Here is an 18,238-nt window from a genome sequence, read left to right on the forward strand (position 1 = left end):
CTGACTCCATTAGCATAGCAAAGTTAGTTTTGGTTTTGTGAATTCCTTAAAGAATACACAAATTCATTTTTGTGATATCTTTTCAAACTGTTTACCACACATCCATGTGCATCTGTAATGTCAACATTGCCCATTCATAATTCTAGAAACTCTCCCATAAATGCAAACATTGTGTCTGTGGTCATCTGCATCAATGGAGAAAATGCCCTTCATATTTTTTTTTTTATACATTTACAATCCATGCTTCTGAATTTGGGGACAAAAGCACCATTCAGTTATTTGCATATATGAAACTAATAAATTAAACACTGTGAATAACTGTGAAACATTATGTCTTCATTATATCCAGTAGTGATCTTCACTAATTATTGATTCTGGAAGTCTGGGGAAAAAAATCAAACCTTGAAGACTTTGGATGTGTAATATCACTGTTATTAATATTTGTTCATGTAATGCAAAATAATTTTGTGAGCCAAACCTATTTGACCTCAAATATTTCTTTTAGAGTGCATCTGAGATTTTAAAGTTAAAATTTCAATAATTTATCAACACATTTGCATGTTCACAGCTCGCTGATATTTATTAAAAGACACTAAATATTTTAGTGTTCAGATGTTTTAATTTTTGATTAATTTGATTAACCCCATTAATTTTTATTTATATGATTTAATAAAAGTATTAGCCTATTTTTTTCATCAACTCATTCTGATTCTCCTTCTTTCACAAACCCCTGACATGTAATGTTTAATGCACTTAATGTTGTTGATAACAAAGAATAATGGAATATTTTTTCTTTCACTTCATAATTTTATATCAATATGGTACAAAATAATTGTATCCAAATCTGTTATTTTTATCTAAAAGCAATCAAAAAGTTGTCAGAATAGGCCTGCATTACCTAAATATTACCAACTACAATTTTCATTATGTAATTTGTAATCAGTAATGGACTATAATTTGTAAGTAGTCTATTTAAAACTTAAAACTAGTAGATCATTTTTCATCCATCATTGCTGAGGAAAAAGGTTTTGAGTAGGCTACTTGCATCCTTAATTGCTATCGATTATGAGTTAATAACTAGGGAAGAAAAAGTTGTAAATAAACCAGTTAGAACTGATTGTCATAAATAAACTATCAAAATTATTCTGTGATTGTTATATTTTCAGTCTATATGCATAAGAGCAGACGTTTAAACAGCTGTGGAGTAAATGGAACTAGAGCTAAATACTTGATTAAGACAGCAAGTGAAATGATTGGCGGAGAAACGCGAGACTCACGCCCTCCGTGATGGAATTTGAGCTGTGATTGGCTCAAAGCTACCCGAGACAAGTTGCTATTGAAGTTCCTCAGTGCGCAGAAAGCCCGGTAGGCGCAGGCTGTAATTGGAGGGTAAAATGGCGCTGAGTTCTCAAGGAACAAAGAAGAAAGTTTGCTATTATTATGACGGTAAGAATTGCATTTTTCCCGGTGAAATATCGAGCTTTTATTCTTAGAGAAATGAAACGCGGTGCCTGCTCCGGAATAATTCTGCATAATGCCTAAGTTCCTTTGAGTGCTGCTTAATTGTTAGCCGGGTTTAGCCGCACGGTGCTAATGCTAGTGTTAGCTTAGCGTGCTAGCTGCTCTTCATCCTGTTGTTCTTATTCACTGTTAGCAGCAAGTCCACAGCATGGAGCTAACACCAGCAAAATTCACACTCTTTTTGCAAGTGCAGTATATCGCATACACTTCACCACATGTATTCTTTATCTCCCGCATGTACGTTAGCGTCGATAAAATTAGCTTCACACTATAGACCGTAAGAGTTCATATGAATTGAGCTCGTTGCCCTTATTGATGTCTTCAGTGCTAGTAGTAGTATCTCTCCGAGCGTGTGTGAATGATGCTTTAGTTTGTAATGGGAGCAGTTTTGTCTTTGCTTTTCCCATGTTGTTTTCTCTCATCTCCCTTTATAGTCACATATGAACATCGAGTTGTGGATTGTGATAAAATTAATTATCAGGTTGAATCTTTAGTATGGCTTTGTGTCTAGTTCAGGGCCTATTGGAAACATTGATTTTTCCATAATGTCAGCAATAATTCAATAATTTTTTTTCAAAGAACATTTTTTAGTCTTCCATGAAACAAGGAGTATCGAGCAATTTTCTGTTTATTATTTACAATTTTGTTTTATTTATTTATTAATTTTTTTCTACAGGAGATGTTGGGAATTACTACTATGGCCAGGGTCATCCGATGAAACCCCACAGAATCCGGATGACCCACAACCTCCTGCTCAACTATGGGCTGTATAGGAAAATGGAAATTTATGTAAGAAATTCATCACTACCTTTTATATTTTAGGATTTTTTTTTTTTCATGTTTTTGGCTAAGCCAATTTCTTCATTCGTTTGCATGTTTAGCGGCCTCATAAGGCCAATGCTGAAGAAATGACCAAGTACCACAGTGACGACTACATCAAGTTCCTTCGTTCCATCCGCCCAGACAACATGTCTGAGTACAGCAAGCAGATGCAGAGATGTGAGTTGATGTATTTTCTTTACTCAAGATGATCAGTTGTGAAGTCTTAAATGACCGCAGTAAATTTAACTGTGATACAAGTCACTTTACTTTGGACTTCTTTCCATGTCTTGGTTGTACAGTGAATGTGTTTTATTGTCTTTACAGTTAACGTAGGGGAGGATTGTCCTGTCTTTGACGGCTTATTTGAGTTCTGTCAGCTCTCAACAGGTGGATCTGTTGGTACGTGTTGTTTTTTTCCCCTCTCTCACAGAGTCTGCTTAAGGTTTGCTTATGTTTGGTACAGCTAAATGTGTTTTTTTTTTTCTCTAATAATTCTCAGCTGGGGCTGTGAAACTCAACAAACAGCAGACAGACATTGCCATTAACTGGGCAGGTGGCCTTCATCATGCCAAGAAATCTGAGGCATCTGGATTCTGCTATGTCAACGACATCGTACTGGCCATTCTGGAACTGCTCAAGTATGCTTTTTACTAAAAAAGAAAAATGCTCTTATACTCACCAAGACTGTATTGTTGATCAAAAGTTCAGTAAAATCAGTAACATTGTTAAAATCGAATTCCTATGATGACGAAGTATTGATTTGGTTTTTAGTTATTATTATTATTATTATTATTATTATTATTATTGGTATTAATGAGTATTATCAGTGTTGAAAACATTTTTGGTTCTTAATATTTTTGTGGAAACCGTTCTACATTTTTTTTGATAAGTTTTTTTTTTTTTTTTTTTTTTTTAACTGACCACAAACTTTTTAATGATTGTGTATCACAGTTACCACATAATTACTAATCATGAAGTTTTATAAAATAGAAAGTTTTAAAATATTAATGACTTTAATTGTATTACTTTTTACTGTATCTTTGATCAGATAAATGTAGCCTTGGTGAGACTTTTCAAAAACATTAAACTCTTATTCCAAACTTCTGACCAGTAGTGTGTGTATAAATTTCTTAGAATTTAGAGTTTAAGCTTATGTACAAACTTTTTTTTTTTTTTTTTTATTACTTAAAACTCACTTTGACGTTAATCAAAGCTTTCAATAATCTTTCTAGATACCATCAAAGAGTGCTTTACATTGACATTGACATTCATCACGGTGATGGAGTTGAGGAAGCCTTCTACACAACTGACCGTGTCATGACTGTGTCCTTCCACAAATATGGAGAGTATTTCCCTGGTACTGGAGACCTCAGAGTAAGTCCCTGCAAGTTTTTGCAAGTAAACGCTTTTTGATAAAATAGGCATGTAACTATATATTCTTATTTTCTTTTATAGGATATTGGTGCAGGGAAGGGAAAATACTACGCTGTAAATTACCCGCTCAGGGATGGTATCGATGATGAATCCTACGAAGCCATATTCAAACCTGTACGTTTGTAAACCTTTGCAATCCATAAAAAGTCTCACTGCCAAAAATGTGCTCGTCTTAAATTGCAGATGAATGAATGTGTGTTGTTTGAATGTCTTGTAGATCATGGCCAAAGTGATGGAGATGTACCAGCCCAGTGCTGTGGTGCTCCAGTGCGGCGCTGACTCTCTGTCTGGAGATAGATTGGGCTGCTTTAACCTCACCATCAAAGGTATCAAATTCAATCAAACCTCTAGTTAAGTCTTTAAAGGATTAGTTCCCTTCAGAATTCAAATTTCCTGATAATGTACTCACCCCCACGTTATCCGAGATTTTTGTCTTTCTTCAGTTGAAAAGAAATTAAGGTTAAGGAAAACATTTAAGGATTTTTCTCCATATAGTGGACTTCACCAGGGTACAATGGGTCCAAATTGCAGTTTCAGTGCAGCTTCAAAGGGCTCTACACGATCCCAGACGAGGAATAAGAGTCTTGTCTAGTGAAATGATCGGTCAGTTCCTAAAAAATAAAAATAAAACACAATATGCTTTTTAACCACAAATGCTCATCTTGCACTAGCCGTGCGATGCGGCATACATTACATAATCATGTTGGAAATGTCAACACATGATGCAGACGTAGGTTTAAGTACCGAACAAATGTTTACAAAAATGTGCAAAGACTAAGGCCCTGTCCACACGAAGCCGTATCAAGAAATATCTGCTTCCACACGAAACCAGAGAAACTGCTCAAAATGGTGTAGTATACATGCCAGACCATTATGTGGCGCTGTAATTCTGTCACAGAAATGCACTTAAAGCAGCGAAGGAGACTTGGAGCATGCGCATAAACCTTGCGCGCTGAATACAAACTATAGCAAAGCTTATTGTGTGTTCACACCGCCAGCGGCGAGAGCGTCAAAGTGACAGGAAGTCATTCATTTTCAATGAGAGCCCGTGGCGAGCCCGTGGCGAGCTCCGGGCCTCCGGCGAGAGCGGCGCGTCTAGGACGGTGAGAGCATCGAGGAGAGTTGAAATCAAGTCAACTTTATGGTAATGAGCTATGACGCGGTTCAGCGGCAACCAATTGGAATGTAGAGGTCCTCGCGGTTTGAACGAACAGTACAGCGTTGTTGAAATAACGCTTTATTTTGGCTCAGTAGCTTCTGCAGCACGAACACAAGCATGTAGAGTCTGCTATTGCTGTTGTTGGTGCTGTTTTGTGGTGTTAGCGCGTCTGACTAGGGTCGACACGTTGGGTGATGACCTCATCGTTTCAGAAAATACACAGATTGCCCTGTCCACATGATAACGCAAAGACGGCGTTTTCAAATGTATCCACTCTTGGACCCGGTTTCAAAAAATAGCGGTTTCACCGTTCGAAAACGCCGGATCCGTGTGGACGAAACGCCTATCCGATAAAACATTTGTGCGGTTTCACAGAAAAACGTCTCTGTGTGGACGGGGCCTAAGTCAAACGCCCTTTACAAAAAAAGGTAAAACGATGTTGGATGATTTTGAAGGTTGAGGAGAAAATGAGATGGAGTTTTTCGCCCTCCCGCGGTACTTCCGCCTACGTCACGTGTGAACCTTTCCAACATAATTACGTCATACGTGGCTCGTCGCAGAGCTAGTGCAAGATGAGCATTAGTGGTTAAAAAGTATATAATTAATTTTTTTTTTTAAGAAAATGACTGATCGTTTTGCTAGATAAGACCCTTATTCCTCATCTGGGATTGTGTAGAACCCTTTGAACCTACACTGCAACTGCAATTTAAACCTTCAACCCATTGGTAGCCGTTGAAGTCCACTATATGGAGAGAAATCCTGGAATGTTTTTCTCAAAAAACACAATTTCTTTTCGACTGAAGAAAGAAAGACAAACATTTTGAATGACATGGTGGTGAGTAAATGATCAGGAATTTTTAATTCTGAATTGAACTAATCCTTTAAGGGCAAGCTCACACTACAGAACTAGTTGAATTGCTGTGGTGCTCACACTTCACAACAAAGTTTTTTGTCATCTGTCATCGTCTTGTCATAGCAGCATGCATACTACACAACACAATGTTGACAAGGTGTACAGACTTCAAGATAATTGGTCAAGAGGCAGTCCTGACCAGCAGCAAAAACTTTTTTCTTTTCTTTTTTTCCTCATAGTGATGATATATATATATATATATATATATATATATATATATATATATATATATATATATATATATATATATATATATATATATATATATATATATATATATATATATATAATTTTTTTTTTTTTTTTTTTTTTTTTCCCCATTTATACTATATGCACTGTGCTTGGCTGGATTAGTTCCACCTTGTTGCATTGCACACACATTTACTAGATCACGTGGCAATATCGAATAGGTTTGAAAATATCGCAGCGTCTAGGATTGCTCAGGTCGCTGACCTGCTTATACTTAACAAGCATTGACCACAACAAGCACAGATTTGACCATAATCCGGGGATTAACCCAACCAAAAGTCATGTATTGTGAGCTTGCCATAAAGCGAATGACATTTGTCTAACCAAACCCTTGTGTGTGTGTGCGCTTCAGGTCATGCTAAGTGTGTGGAGTACATGAAGAGCTTCAACCTGCCCCTGCTCATGCTGGGAGGTGGAGGCTACACCATCAGGAACGTGGCCCGCTGCTGGACCTATGAGACGGCTGTAGCGCTGGACAGCACTATTCCCAATGGTGAGACTATTGATTGTTTTGTTAGATTGACATGTTTTGTTCTTTTGATGGTCAACACCAATGAACTTGTTCTTTCGTTACATCAGAGCTCCCGTACAATGACTACTTTGAGTATTTTGGACCTGATTTCAAGCTCCACATCAGCCCCTCCAACATGACCAATCAGAATACAAATGACTACCTGGAAAAGATCAAGTAAGTGGAATGAATTGCCAATTCAGTTCACATTTATTTGTATTGCTCTTTTCACAATACAAATCGTTTCAAAGCAGCTTTACAGAAAACATTTTGTTATCAGAGGCCATCATGTCCATATGTCCGAAATATTCAGTTCTAAAATAATACAAATCATGCAGTTAGCTAACATCCTATATTCGTTTAGGCAGAAACGACGATCTCATTAAGCAGTTATTGCAAATTGTGATCATAATGATTACAATAAATAGAACATTTGGCAGTTATAGATATTAATTCAGAGTTGGCGTCATCTGAAGTCCTGGCAGGGTTTGGCGTCATCTCTTAACATGTGTTGGGTCATTTGAAATTGATGGATTCAAGTTAGTTAGTTTGAAAAGTATGACGGCAGATGCTTTTTTTTTTTTTTTTTTTTTTTTTTATTCATGATTTACATCCATATACCAAATTGCGTATAGATGTGGATTAGATTGGGTTTGTACTTTTTTTTTTGTTTGTTTTTTTTGTTTTTTTTTGTTTTGTTAATGCTTTTGTTTTACTCATGTTGCAAAAAACGAACCAATTTCAGTCTGATATGATAATTTGAACTTGTATAATATCCATTACATATCTGCAGGTTGAACATTGAGATATTTTGTCTTTTTGTTTTTCTATACAGACAGCGGTTGTTTGAGAATCTGCGGATGTTGCCTCATGCCCCAGGGGTTCAGATGCAGGCGATCCCAGAGGATGCTGTTCAGGAAGACAGTGGAGATGAGGAGGACGACCCTGACAAACGCATCTCCAGTGAGTGCCAGCTTTATTCCCTTGTTGCCGGCTGTTTCATCACTGCCTGTCAAATACGGAAGGATGCGGAATTGATCTTCTTGACTTGTCATTGTGGACCGGTTTCATGCGCACTGATACTGATATATAGAAGTTTAGATCTGAGTGTTTCCTAAGGTCAGAGCGTAAATGTCGTTTTTTTCTTTTCTCTAGTCCGTGCCCATGACAAGCGGATAGCCTGTGATGAGGAGTTCTCAGACTCTGAGGACGAAGGACAGGGCGGCCGGAGAAATGCAGCCAATTACAAGAAGCCTAAACGAGTGAAGACCGAAGAAGAGAAGGATGGAGAAGAGAAGAAAGGTGAGCCAACAGGTACAGCTGGTTTCTTTTATTTCAGGCTCATTCATATTAGCAAGAATTAGTTATCTGTGAGATTGCAATAATTAGCACAAGCTTTTATTCATTTGCGTGTTGTATAAGAAAAGCACTGCATTGTAGTTAAAAGAAGTTAATTTTAAAATATGAAGTTGACACACTGTCCCTCCAATGTGATACCAGATGTTAAAGAAGAAGAGAAAGCTTCAGAAGAAAAAATGGACACAAAGGGGTAAGTTCTCTCTCATATTGTGGGTTTTGAAATGTGTGCTCTGGTTTTTACTTTACTTTTTTTTTCTTTCTTTTTTAAATCTCTGAAGGGTTTTTATTATTATTATTATTATTATTATTATTATTATTATTATTATTATTATTATTTTTTTTTTTTTTTGGATACTACTTCAGCAAGGACACATTAAATTGATCGAAAGTGACAGTAAAGACATTTATAATTTAATCCATTTCAAATAAATGCTGTTCTTTTGAACTTTATTCAGAGAATCCTGAAAAAATGTATCACAGTTTACATAAATATTAAGCAGCAAAAACTGTTTTCAAAGTTTAATGATAGATGTTTCTTGAGCAGCAAATGAGCATATTAGAATGATTTCTGAAGGATCACGTGACACTGAAGACTGTAATGATAATAGCTTTGCCATCACTGGAATTACTTGAAATTTGAGTTTATTCCAACTTTTTTCTCGAAATAAAATGTTGAGAATAAACTCGTTAAATTACGAGAAAAAACTCGTTAAATTTCGAGAAAAAGGTCGAAATAAAATGTTGAGAATAAACTCGTTAAATTTTGAGGGGAAAAAAGCGAGTTTTTATTAAATTAAACGAATTTGTTGTCGTAATTTAACTACTTTTTTTTCCCGTAATTTAACAAGTTTATTCTCAATTTAACGACTTTAATCTCGAGATGGTTTATTTCTTTATTATTGCTTGACCCTAATCCTCTTCCGTAACAATATTACTGTTTAGACTTTTTGATCAAATAAATGTATAGTTGGTGAGTATAAGACTTTTCAAAAACATAAAAAAAAAACCTGCTAACCCCTGACTTTTAAACTAGTGTATAAACAAGCAAAATTTTGTGAGCAAAAATAGTTTATATTTGCTGTATAATATTTACAAAGATAATTGACCCATGGTTTTTCTTCAATGTTTATGATATTTTTATTTATTTATTTTTTTCTCTTTTACAGGCCAAAAGAAGAATTAAAAACAGTCTGAGAAATGGACATGTGGTCCTCATGGATGCATGAACTTAAATTGTCATACACCCTCATCTTCTCAAACGACAAACCCACATAAACACGTTAGATGGACTGTAAATTATTTTGTAAGACTCGTTTTACTATTTGTAATCTAATGAAGCGGTATAAAAGTTTTTACATTTACAAGTGTGAAATGACAATTTTTTTTTTTTTTTTTTTTTTTTTTTCTCTTTTTTTGTGCTTTGGAACCATGTTTGTTTGCCTCCCACCTTTAATACTTATGTTACTGTTTACCAACAATAGCACCTCAAACAGGACCAGAGATAGCACATATCTTTCTCTCCCATCATGGGAAGCTCTCCCCTCGAATTTGTTTTAAATCATGGATTGACACTTATTGGCCGCTCTTATTTAGTTATCTCTGCTGATGCTGTCTGAGTACAGTGTCCTTTACCTCGTTTTTAAGCGCTAAATGTTTGTTTTTATTAAGGTGTCTGTCTTGGATGGCTCTGTATTGAACTTTCCCCCTGTCTGGTGGGGCATGGCAAAGGCTTGCTGTATTGCTGTTAGATTCCAGATTATTTTCTGTTGTTGTTACGCTAGCAGGTCAGTCACAGGGCTGACCAGATATAGCCGTTTGGAGTTCCAGAGTTCAGTGGTTGTGAAATGTCCTTATTATAACAATGACTTTGATAAATAAAGAGAAACTCTCTGACATTTGTGGATTTCATTCATCTTGCACAAACGCAGTATTTTACTGTTCACAGCTTGTTGAAAATCTGGAATTTTATACTAAGTATGCAGTTTATCAGTGATCATCACATTAGGTTGTATATTTGCAAATAAAACAATGCATCCAACAATAACACTTTACATTATGGCTAGGTTCATCAACATTGATTAGTGCAGTGTTTCATGAACAATGTTTTAACATTTCATATTAATGTCTTTATTGTATTTAAATGGAAAATACTACACATGTAAATTTGCCCATAATCAGACTCGTTCCCACAAGTTTATATGTTGTGGCCACGACAAAACTAAATGATCCGAACATGTCCCCTCCCGGTCACCATAATATAGCCCACTGAATCATTCTCAGACTTAATGCTGACAACAATGGAACCACTACAGAGGGAACTGTCAGGAGACTTATTTCTTAGCACAATATAGCAAAAGTAACACAGAAATTCAAAAACAATGGACTTGTGACAAGGCCCCTACAATAATCAGGCCTTCATTTTTAAGCTTTCATTTAGTGATGAGGGATTTTTTTGCTAGACAAAGAGCAGGATAAATACCAAGTGAGTGTCTCAGAGCCAGCAAAAGCTATGAAAAGAGTAACTGTTTATCTCACAGAGTAAGATGCAGCCTGCAGAAATGACATGCATGGTTGTTGTTCTCACTGGAACTACCTACTGTAGCCAAAGCACAAGTCAGTTAGCCATTTCCAAAGCCCATATTTACAAAATATAGATTCTGGGAATCAATACTCTGGTCTCATGGGACCAAATCAATCATTTTGGATCTAACAGCATCCAAAATATTATGGTGTTGCAAGAGGAGGAGTACAGTGAGAAGCGCCTGGTTCCCACAGTAAAGTTCAGTGGTAGTAAAGCTCTTATATAGGGATGTATTAGTGCTGAAGGTGTGAGGGAGTTGTGCTTTATCAATGCTGTCATGAATTCCCACACCACTGTTTAATTTCATACACAAACTTGAAACAGAAGTTACCCTTTCCTCACTCCCTGCATTGTTGGGCATTTTTTTCAACATGACAATGAGGATATTCTCCCAAGGTGAATGCATGTACTGCACTCAATCTTAACACTCTTGAGCACCTGTGGGGGATTCTGTAGAGACGAGTTGAGCAAAACTCCCCATTAAAGATCAGGGCATTTAAGGAGCTCATCATTCAGGAGTTAAACAGGACAGATGTGACATTTTGTCATGAACTTGTACACTCCGTGACAAGGGTCAGAGCAGTATATTCAAAATTATGGAAGCCATACTAAGTACTAGAATATTATACATTTGTTGAATTAAACCTAGGGTGTACTCATTTCTGCAATTCTTAATTTAAACAAAATTGGCTAATTTACTTATTTTATGGCTATTTATGGCATATATTTCTGTTTTTATTATGTATATGTTTAATACATATTAGTTTTGCCATCTTTCCATGAATTGTATTAGTGATCATAAAGAAAATACATCTTTTGTATTTGTTCAGAGGGGGTGTACTCATTTATGCTGTGCACTGTATACCCTTAACCGCAGATTTGATACAAATATTTGTAAAAGTTTCAAAGTTTTATGAAGCATGATGTTTCAAAAGCACCCATCAAATCAGGTAAGCTGTGAAATATATGTCTGTTTTTACCAATGTGTATCACAGGGCTAGCTGTTCATCAAACGATTTTAATGCACGATTTGGAGGCAAAGAACCACCCAATGCAAAGACCTGCTGTGTTCTGCACGTGTTATATACTAGAGTAATACAGATTTGGAACCAAATGAAGCTGTGTAGCATTTTCATTTTAAGGTGAACTAACCCTGTTAATGTTTGTAATAAACATTAATATAATTAACCCAAATGAATGCAGGTGAAAAACATTTTGATGTTAGTTCATGATACCCAATATTTTATCATTAACCTTGTATTGGGTAAACCAAACATGCTAATATCAGCAAGTTTCTACAGTGATGGCACCAATGTATAAAAAGACAAGTAATAACAAAACAGTCCACTTTATATCTCAAACCCAGTTTATTCAGAATGTTAAATTCTTTAAATACACATTGCATCAAATGCTTTAAATGCAATATTTGTATGAAGGTGGCCGTATAAAACTCCATGCTTGGCCTTGTGTAGTTGATCTGGTGTTACTAGTGTGTCCAAATGGTGATCTGTCTTGGGTGTTGGGAATGCTGGCAGTCACTGGTAATTACGCCTCAAGCTCAAAATCAAAATAGTGGGGATCGAAATAATGAATTCTGACGTAACCATCCTCTCCTCCACTGCTATAACTGTGGTTGGAAGAAAGCAGTGAAATTTTTAAAATAGTTAACGATAACAATGGCAAAACATTATGACAGCAGTTCAGAAAAACTGTTCTAAGAAACTTTGGTAACACTTTACAATAAGGTTTCATTTATTAACATGAACTAACCATGAGGAGTATTTATTATTCTTAATGTAAAATTTCTACATTTACAATTACATTTTTTAAATCAAAACTTATGTGTTAACATGAATGCACTGTGAACTAATGAACAAATAATGAACAATTGTATTTGTATTAACTAACATTAACATAGATTAATAAATGCTGTATGTATTGCTCCTAGATAAAGTTACCTCATGTTGACTAATGTTAACAAAAGAGACCTTATTGGATATTGTTACCAAAAATTTAATGTGCCCCTATTATGCTATATATTAAAGCTTTCTAATTTAGTTTACTTGCATCCAAAGAGAGAGAAAAAAAAATTCTCATAATATACTTTGCAGCATTACCTTTTTCTCACAGTGTCTAACAGTTTGATAAGGATTCAATATCTTTAAACCCCTCCTTTTCGAGAGCCCACCGATTGGTCAGATGGCCAACCCTGTTGTGATTGGTCTATCGCTAACAGCATGTGTCAGAAACAAAACGTCTATTACCAAATCAGAATTTCAGCTCCGGAGCTACACTGTATACACTGATATGAACAATAATTGTTTTAACATATCAATTCGAGCCCAAGTCCTCATCCTTTAGAAGTGCATGACAAAAAACAGCATCTTCTCGAAATGTCAAGAAAACACGAATCAAACTCTTGCAGGCCTCAGCTACAACTACAGTGTGAAAAATGTCTACTTTGATCTGCCCTCAAACAGACAGCCAATGAAGACCATAGGCTGGTATTATGCAAATCTGTTACAAACCTATGTACACAGCAAAATCACCAGAGTTGAATCAACTCTGCTCTGAGTACATATGGTCCCTCTCTAAATAGTGTTAAAGTAACACTGAAGCAGAGTTAAAGTTAATGAGATAATTAAGCGATGAATGAGCATTAGTGATGAACACCTGCTGTTAACAAGCAGAATAACCGAAGAAAAGATGATCCTCCTCTGCTGAGATCTTGAGAGATATAATGTCTTTTATCTTCAGGTGATTTCAAGACTGTGGCTAAAGTCAGTTGTAGTTCTTGAGTTTCTCTTTTCTTCATTGATTCTGCTTGTTAACAGCAGGTGTTCATCACTAAAGCTCAATCATCACTTAATTAATCGCTTAATTATCTCATTAACTAACTCTGCTTCAGTGTTACTTTAAAGGTCCCGTTCTTCGTGATCCCATGTTTCAAACTTTAGTTAGTGTGTAATGTTGTTGTTAGAGTATAAATAAAATCTGTAAAATTTTAAAGCTCAAAGTTCAATGCCAAGCGAGATATTTTATTTAACAGAAGTCGCCTACATCGAGCGGCCAGTTTGGACTACATCCCTCTACTTCCTTCTTTAATGACGTCACTAAAACAGTTTTTTGACTAACCTCCGCCCACAGGAATACACAAGAGTTGCGTTTGTAGAGTGTGTTTGTCGCCATGTCGTCGAAACGCTGTTATTTTCATCCCGCAGTCCAATCACTGGGTATGATTCCGGCTCAAATTGATAGGGTAAAATTAAAGACATGTTTACAATAACACTGAGCGCATGCATCTCCACGTTATGGTAAGAGGCGTGACCTTTCCAGGCAAGGTTCACTAAGCTGCTGTCGAATCACAACACAGGAACCGCTGGCACAATCAGAACTCGTTACGTATTTCTGAAGGAGGGACTTCATAGAACAAGGAAGTCATCAGCCCGTTTTTATGACAGTGGAAACAGCGGTATACAGATAAGTAAATTATGTGAAAAATACTGTTTTTTTACACGCGAAACATGAACACATGTTATATTGCACACTATAAACACAATCAAAGCTTCAAAAAACCACGAAAAACAGGACCTTTAACACTATTTAGAGAGGGACCATATGTACTCTGAGCAGAGTTGATTTATCTCTGGTAATTTTGATGTGTAGGTTTGTGCAGGATGTAAGACTGAAATTATTAACAACTCGTTCAGGCAGTTCAGAATCTGTTCTTTCTTTTGGGAGACAATAACTCCATTTGTTGTGCTCCGTTTGAAACTTTCCAGTTCTTTTACATTCACAAACAGCTATTTAACGCACTGCATGAAAAGTAATATCTCAAAAGGCATAATAGGGGCACTTTAAATGCACATAGAAAGGTTGAGCACGAACCTTTTCCCATCTGGATGGAATGCCACACAATTGATGGGGCCGAAGTGTCCCTTCACACGCCCAAACTCCTCTTCATAAGCTGCATGGAAAAACCTAGAAGAGAGTGGCAGTACTGGATAAGGATTTTTTTTTTTTTTTTATGAATCATTGCATTTTTGTGATTTTTATTTATTCATAAGAGTATTTTTCAAAACCTGGAAATCACATTTAAAAAGGTGTAGGTATCACAATTAAACAAACTAACCTGGCCTCGAATTTGCCGATCCTAGTGGAGGTGGTTGTGACTTCCATAGCCTCCTGACCACCTCCCATCACGACCTGAGCAACACATAACATCTCTGCTATTGCCAATGTAGAAAACATTTACACAAATAACACACAACTTAAGTTCAGTGTGAGGGCAAATACAGTAGATTTCAGAGACTTACATGATCCATGATGGGCGAGATGGCTGAGGAGTTAACAGGTCGCTCTGTTTTGAAGGTTTTGATGTGATCGAGTGTTGTGGAGTCAAATAACTGAACAATGAAGGAAGCGGTATGTGAGTCAAACTAACCAAGATTCATTTCAGCCAGAGTTTATGATTCACTTTCCAACACAGACCTTGGCAGTACAGTCTTTGGAGGCAGTGATGACCATTGTGAGATCCACAGATGACTGGATGTCATTGATTTGTTTGGTATGTTCTTTTGCCTTCTTCAGGACCTCTCCTGACTAAAGAATCACATATATTAGACAACATCTCTTCATGGGTATTACGATGCATGTGATCGAGATATACATTATCATTCAAAAGTTTGGGGTTGGCATGCGTAAGTCTCTTATGCTCAACAAGGCTGCATATATTTGATTAAAAATACAGTAAAACAGTAATATTGTGAATTACTACTACAATTTAAAATAATTGTTTTCTATTTGAATGTATTTTAAAATGTGTGCAAAGCTGAATTTTCAGCAGGCATTACTTCAGTCTTCAGTGTCACATGATCCATAAGAAATCATTCTATGTTGATTTATTGCTCAAGAAACATTTCCTACTATAATCAATGTTGAAAACAGTTGTGCTGCTTAATATATTTGTGGAAACGGATACATTTTTTTTCAGAATTTTTGGTTGAACAAAGTTCAAAAGAACAGCATTTATTTAAAATATTTTGTAACATTGTAAATGTTTTTAATGTTCATTTTAAATCAATTTAATGTACCCTTGCTGAATAAAAGTATTATTTAAAAAAATATATAATAAATAAATAATAATAATAAAAATTACCAACCCAAAACTTTTAAATGGTATTTTAAAAGAAACAACAGACACAAACCTTAGCACTGAACTGGTTAATTTCTCCATTTTCATGGCCAGCAATCACAAACTCTCCCAGCGGACCCCATACAGCACTGGTGATCTTTGATTCACTGCAGGGCACAGACAGATATGGCTGGTTGTCCGCTGTGGGAGAGAAACAAAATATGAATACCTCCGATAGGCAGCATCACCAGTACTGTTTTAATCACCAATAGTCAAAATACTAACCAATTTGCTGGGGGTCTCGCAGGTCGAAATAGTTGAGATAGCACTGGTAGCCCATCTGCTTGTCTGTGGAAAACATTATGATGTTCCCACTGAAGTCAAAGCCACACGTCCTGACGGCCGAGCTGGTCTCCAGCAGAGCCAGCTGCTTTCCTGGAGGAAGTCAAAACACATTCAAAAAGACCATAATTTTTTTTTTTTTTTTGACATTTTGTAAAACATGGCTTGTTGACAAAGCATTTAAATTGACAATAGATAATAGTGTAGTCTTGGCATGGTTTGTGAAAAGAGGCTCAACTTACAACACTGGACAAATACAATAAAGACATGATGCTAAATTTCATTTTAAAAAATAATTAAAAAACTTTGATGAACATTTCAATTTCTGAATTAAAATATTTTTAATTTCTCTGAGGGGGCTTAAATTGTAATGTGTAGGTGGTGTGACTGGAGACAAAAAAAAAAAAAAGGCAGAAATTGAGAATTTCCAATTGGGTAATAATAATAATAATAACAGTAACTGTAATTTGATTTTAAATAGTTCATATTTTAAAAACAATATGCAGGTGGTGTGACTGTCTGTAGATTGCAAAATAAATGTGAAAATAAAAAATAAACATTAAAAGGCTGAAACTGAGAAAATGTAGAATAGTTTAGTAATAATAACAATAGTAATAATAATTATAAGCCACTGCAATTTGATTTTAAAATATTAATATTTTAGAAAAAGTATGCGGGTGGTGTGACTGAGTGTCCAGAGATTATAAAGAAATGAAGAAAAAAAAAAAATATTTCAAAAGGCTAAAATTATCAACAAAACTTTCAATTGTTTGAAATAATAATAAACTGCCATTTTGTTTTGTTAAAAAATGTGGTAAAATGTTTAAAAAAAAAAAAGTGGTGTGACTGTCTGAAGATTGTAAAATATTTGACGATTTTGAGTTGTTTGTTTGCAAATAATAATAATAATAATAATAATATTTAATATTAAATATTAATATTTAAAAAACTGTGAGTAAAAAACATTAAAAGACTAAATATTTAGCATTGTTTTTAAACACACACACACACATATATATATATATATATATATATATATAAATATACATATATATAAATATACATATACATATATATATATATATATATATATATATATATATATATATATATATATATATATATGTGTGTAAAAATTGTATCCTTTTGTTGCTTTGTTGTTGCTATGCATAAAGAAAGCACAAAAAAAGAATTATTTGTGTATTTTCTATTATAATACACTGCCAACCTGTCTCACAGTCCCAGAGCCTGCAGCTGTTATCAGCAGATCCAGTCAAGACGTTCTTTGTGTCCCCTTTGAAACATGTTAAGAAACATTTTTCCAAAAACAAACGACAAGTAGTAAAGAAAGTTGCAGGGGATATATTCACATATATCCAAATGAGGCAAGAAAAAAATTAATAAAATTCATCTAGCATTTTTTTCAACACAGAAGATCATTTAGAAAGGATACAGTCAACATCCACACACCAGACGGCACCGGTGTGCCCATTATAAGTGCCGAGCCTTTCTCCATTGACAGAGTACCAAACATTCGCAATCTAAAATGACAATGTACATGTAAAAAATATAATCTCAAAAATGCATTGACAAATTGTGATGTTGTAGTTGTAGTTTATCACTTACTGGATCCTTGGCTACTGAGAACAAGAGATCTCCCTCTCTGTTGTATTTGATCTGAGTGATGGACCTCTCATGGCCCTGCAGAAGAATGGGTTTCTATAGGAAATATAAAGCATGAGTGTTTAATGTTCATGATTTAATACATGACAACCGAGTCACTGTAGTTACACACGATTGTATGCCTTGCTGTAAGTGTTCTCACTAATACAGGTGACGCTACAGTAATATAACAATCACAAACTTCTCATCACAATGAAGAATATTTGACCAATGTAAAACTTAGCATCTGTTAGCTAATGAAGAACCAACGGTTAACAGACTTCCGGTGCGTCTGCATTACATTTAATAGCTCAAGTAATACGTAGACCTATGCTTACCATTATCGCCGGTTTCGTATGGGCAGAATATGATCGATATTATATTTCAATCTGCCGTAGAAAAACACAGTACGCGGTACGCGTGCTCAACTGCGCCCGGTTAGAAACGGAAAAGACGGACTTCACTTCCTGTACAGACAAAAACATGTCCCTGTTGAACAATAAACAATTCTAACGGTCCGGATAGAACATAACATAAGAATAGAAAGTGAT

General features: G+C 35.5%; 2 protein-coding genes across 3 annotated transcripts; one reads left to right on the top strand and one right to left on the bottom strand.

The window, feature by feature from the left end:
• Positions 1-1,289: 1,289 nt before the first annotated feature.
• hdac1 (histone deacetylase 1) lies at positions 1,290-9,861 on the top strand. 2 transcript variants are annotated; one of them, XM_048201249.1, is made up of 14 exons: positions 1,290-1,446; positions 2,198-2,310; positions 2,403-2,520; positions 2,668-2,742; positions 2,843-2,981; positions 3,576-3,717; positions 3,799-3,891; positions 3,995-4,103; positions 6,451-6,591; positions 6,678-6,786; positions 7,445-7,572; positions 7,765-7,923; positions 8,110-8,158; positions 9,135-9,861. In XM_048201249.1, the coding sequence occupies exons 1-14, from the start codon at positions 1,395-1,397 to the stop codon at positions 9,160-9,162; spliced, it is 1,455 nt and encodes a 484-aa protein (XP_048057206.1). In that variant the 5' UTR covers positions 1,290-1,394; the 3' UTR covers positions 9,163-9,861. The 2 variants fall into 2 exon arrangements, with proteins under 2 accessions (XP_048057206.1, XP_048057207.1); XM_048201250.1 differs by having other exon boundaries at positions 7,765-7,911.
• Positions 9,862-11,897: 2,036 nt separating this feature from the next.
• On the bottom strand, positions 11,898-18,185 carry eif3i (eukaryotic translation initiation factor 3, subunit I). The gene is made up of 11 exons (XM_048201251.1): positions 18,026-18,185; positions 17,652-17,744; positions 17,479-17,566; positions 17,254-17,319; positions 15,969-16,118; positions 15,757-15,884; positions 15,041-15,151; positions 14,866-14,955; positions 14,682-14,755; positions 14,438-14,530; positions 11,898-12,176 (listed from the first exon to the last, which is right to left on the bottom strand). Exons 1-11 carry the CDS (start codon positions 18,026-18,028, stop codon positions 12,095-12,097), a joined length of 978 nt encoding a protein of 325 aa, XP_048057208.1. The 5' UTR covers positions 18,029-18,185; the 3' UTR covers positions 11,898-12,094.
• Between the last annotated feature and the right edge of the window lie 53 nt (positions 18,186-18,238).

This window comes from Megalobrama amblycephala, linkage group LG9, assembly GCF_018812025.1.
Source record: "Megalobrama amblycephala isolate DHTTF-2021 linkage group LG9, ASM1881202v1, whole genome shotgun sequence".
NCBI lineage: Eukaryota > Metazoa > Chordata > Actinopteri > Cypriniformes > Xenocyprididae > Megalobrama > Megalobrama amblycephala.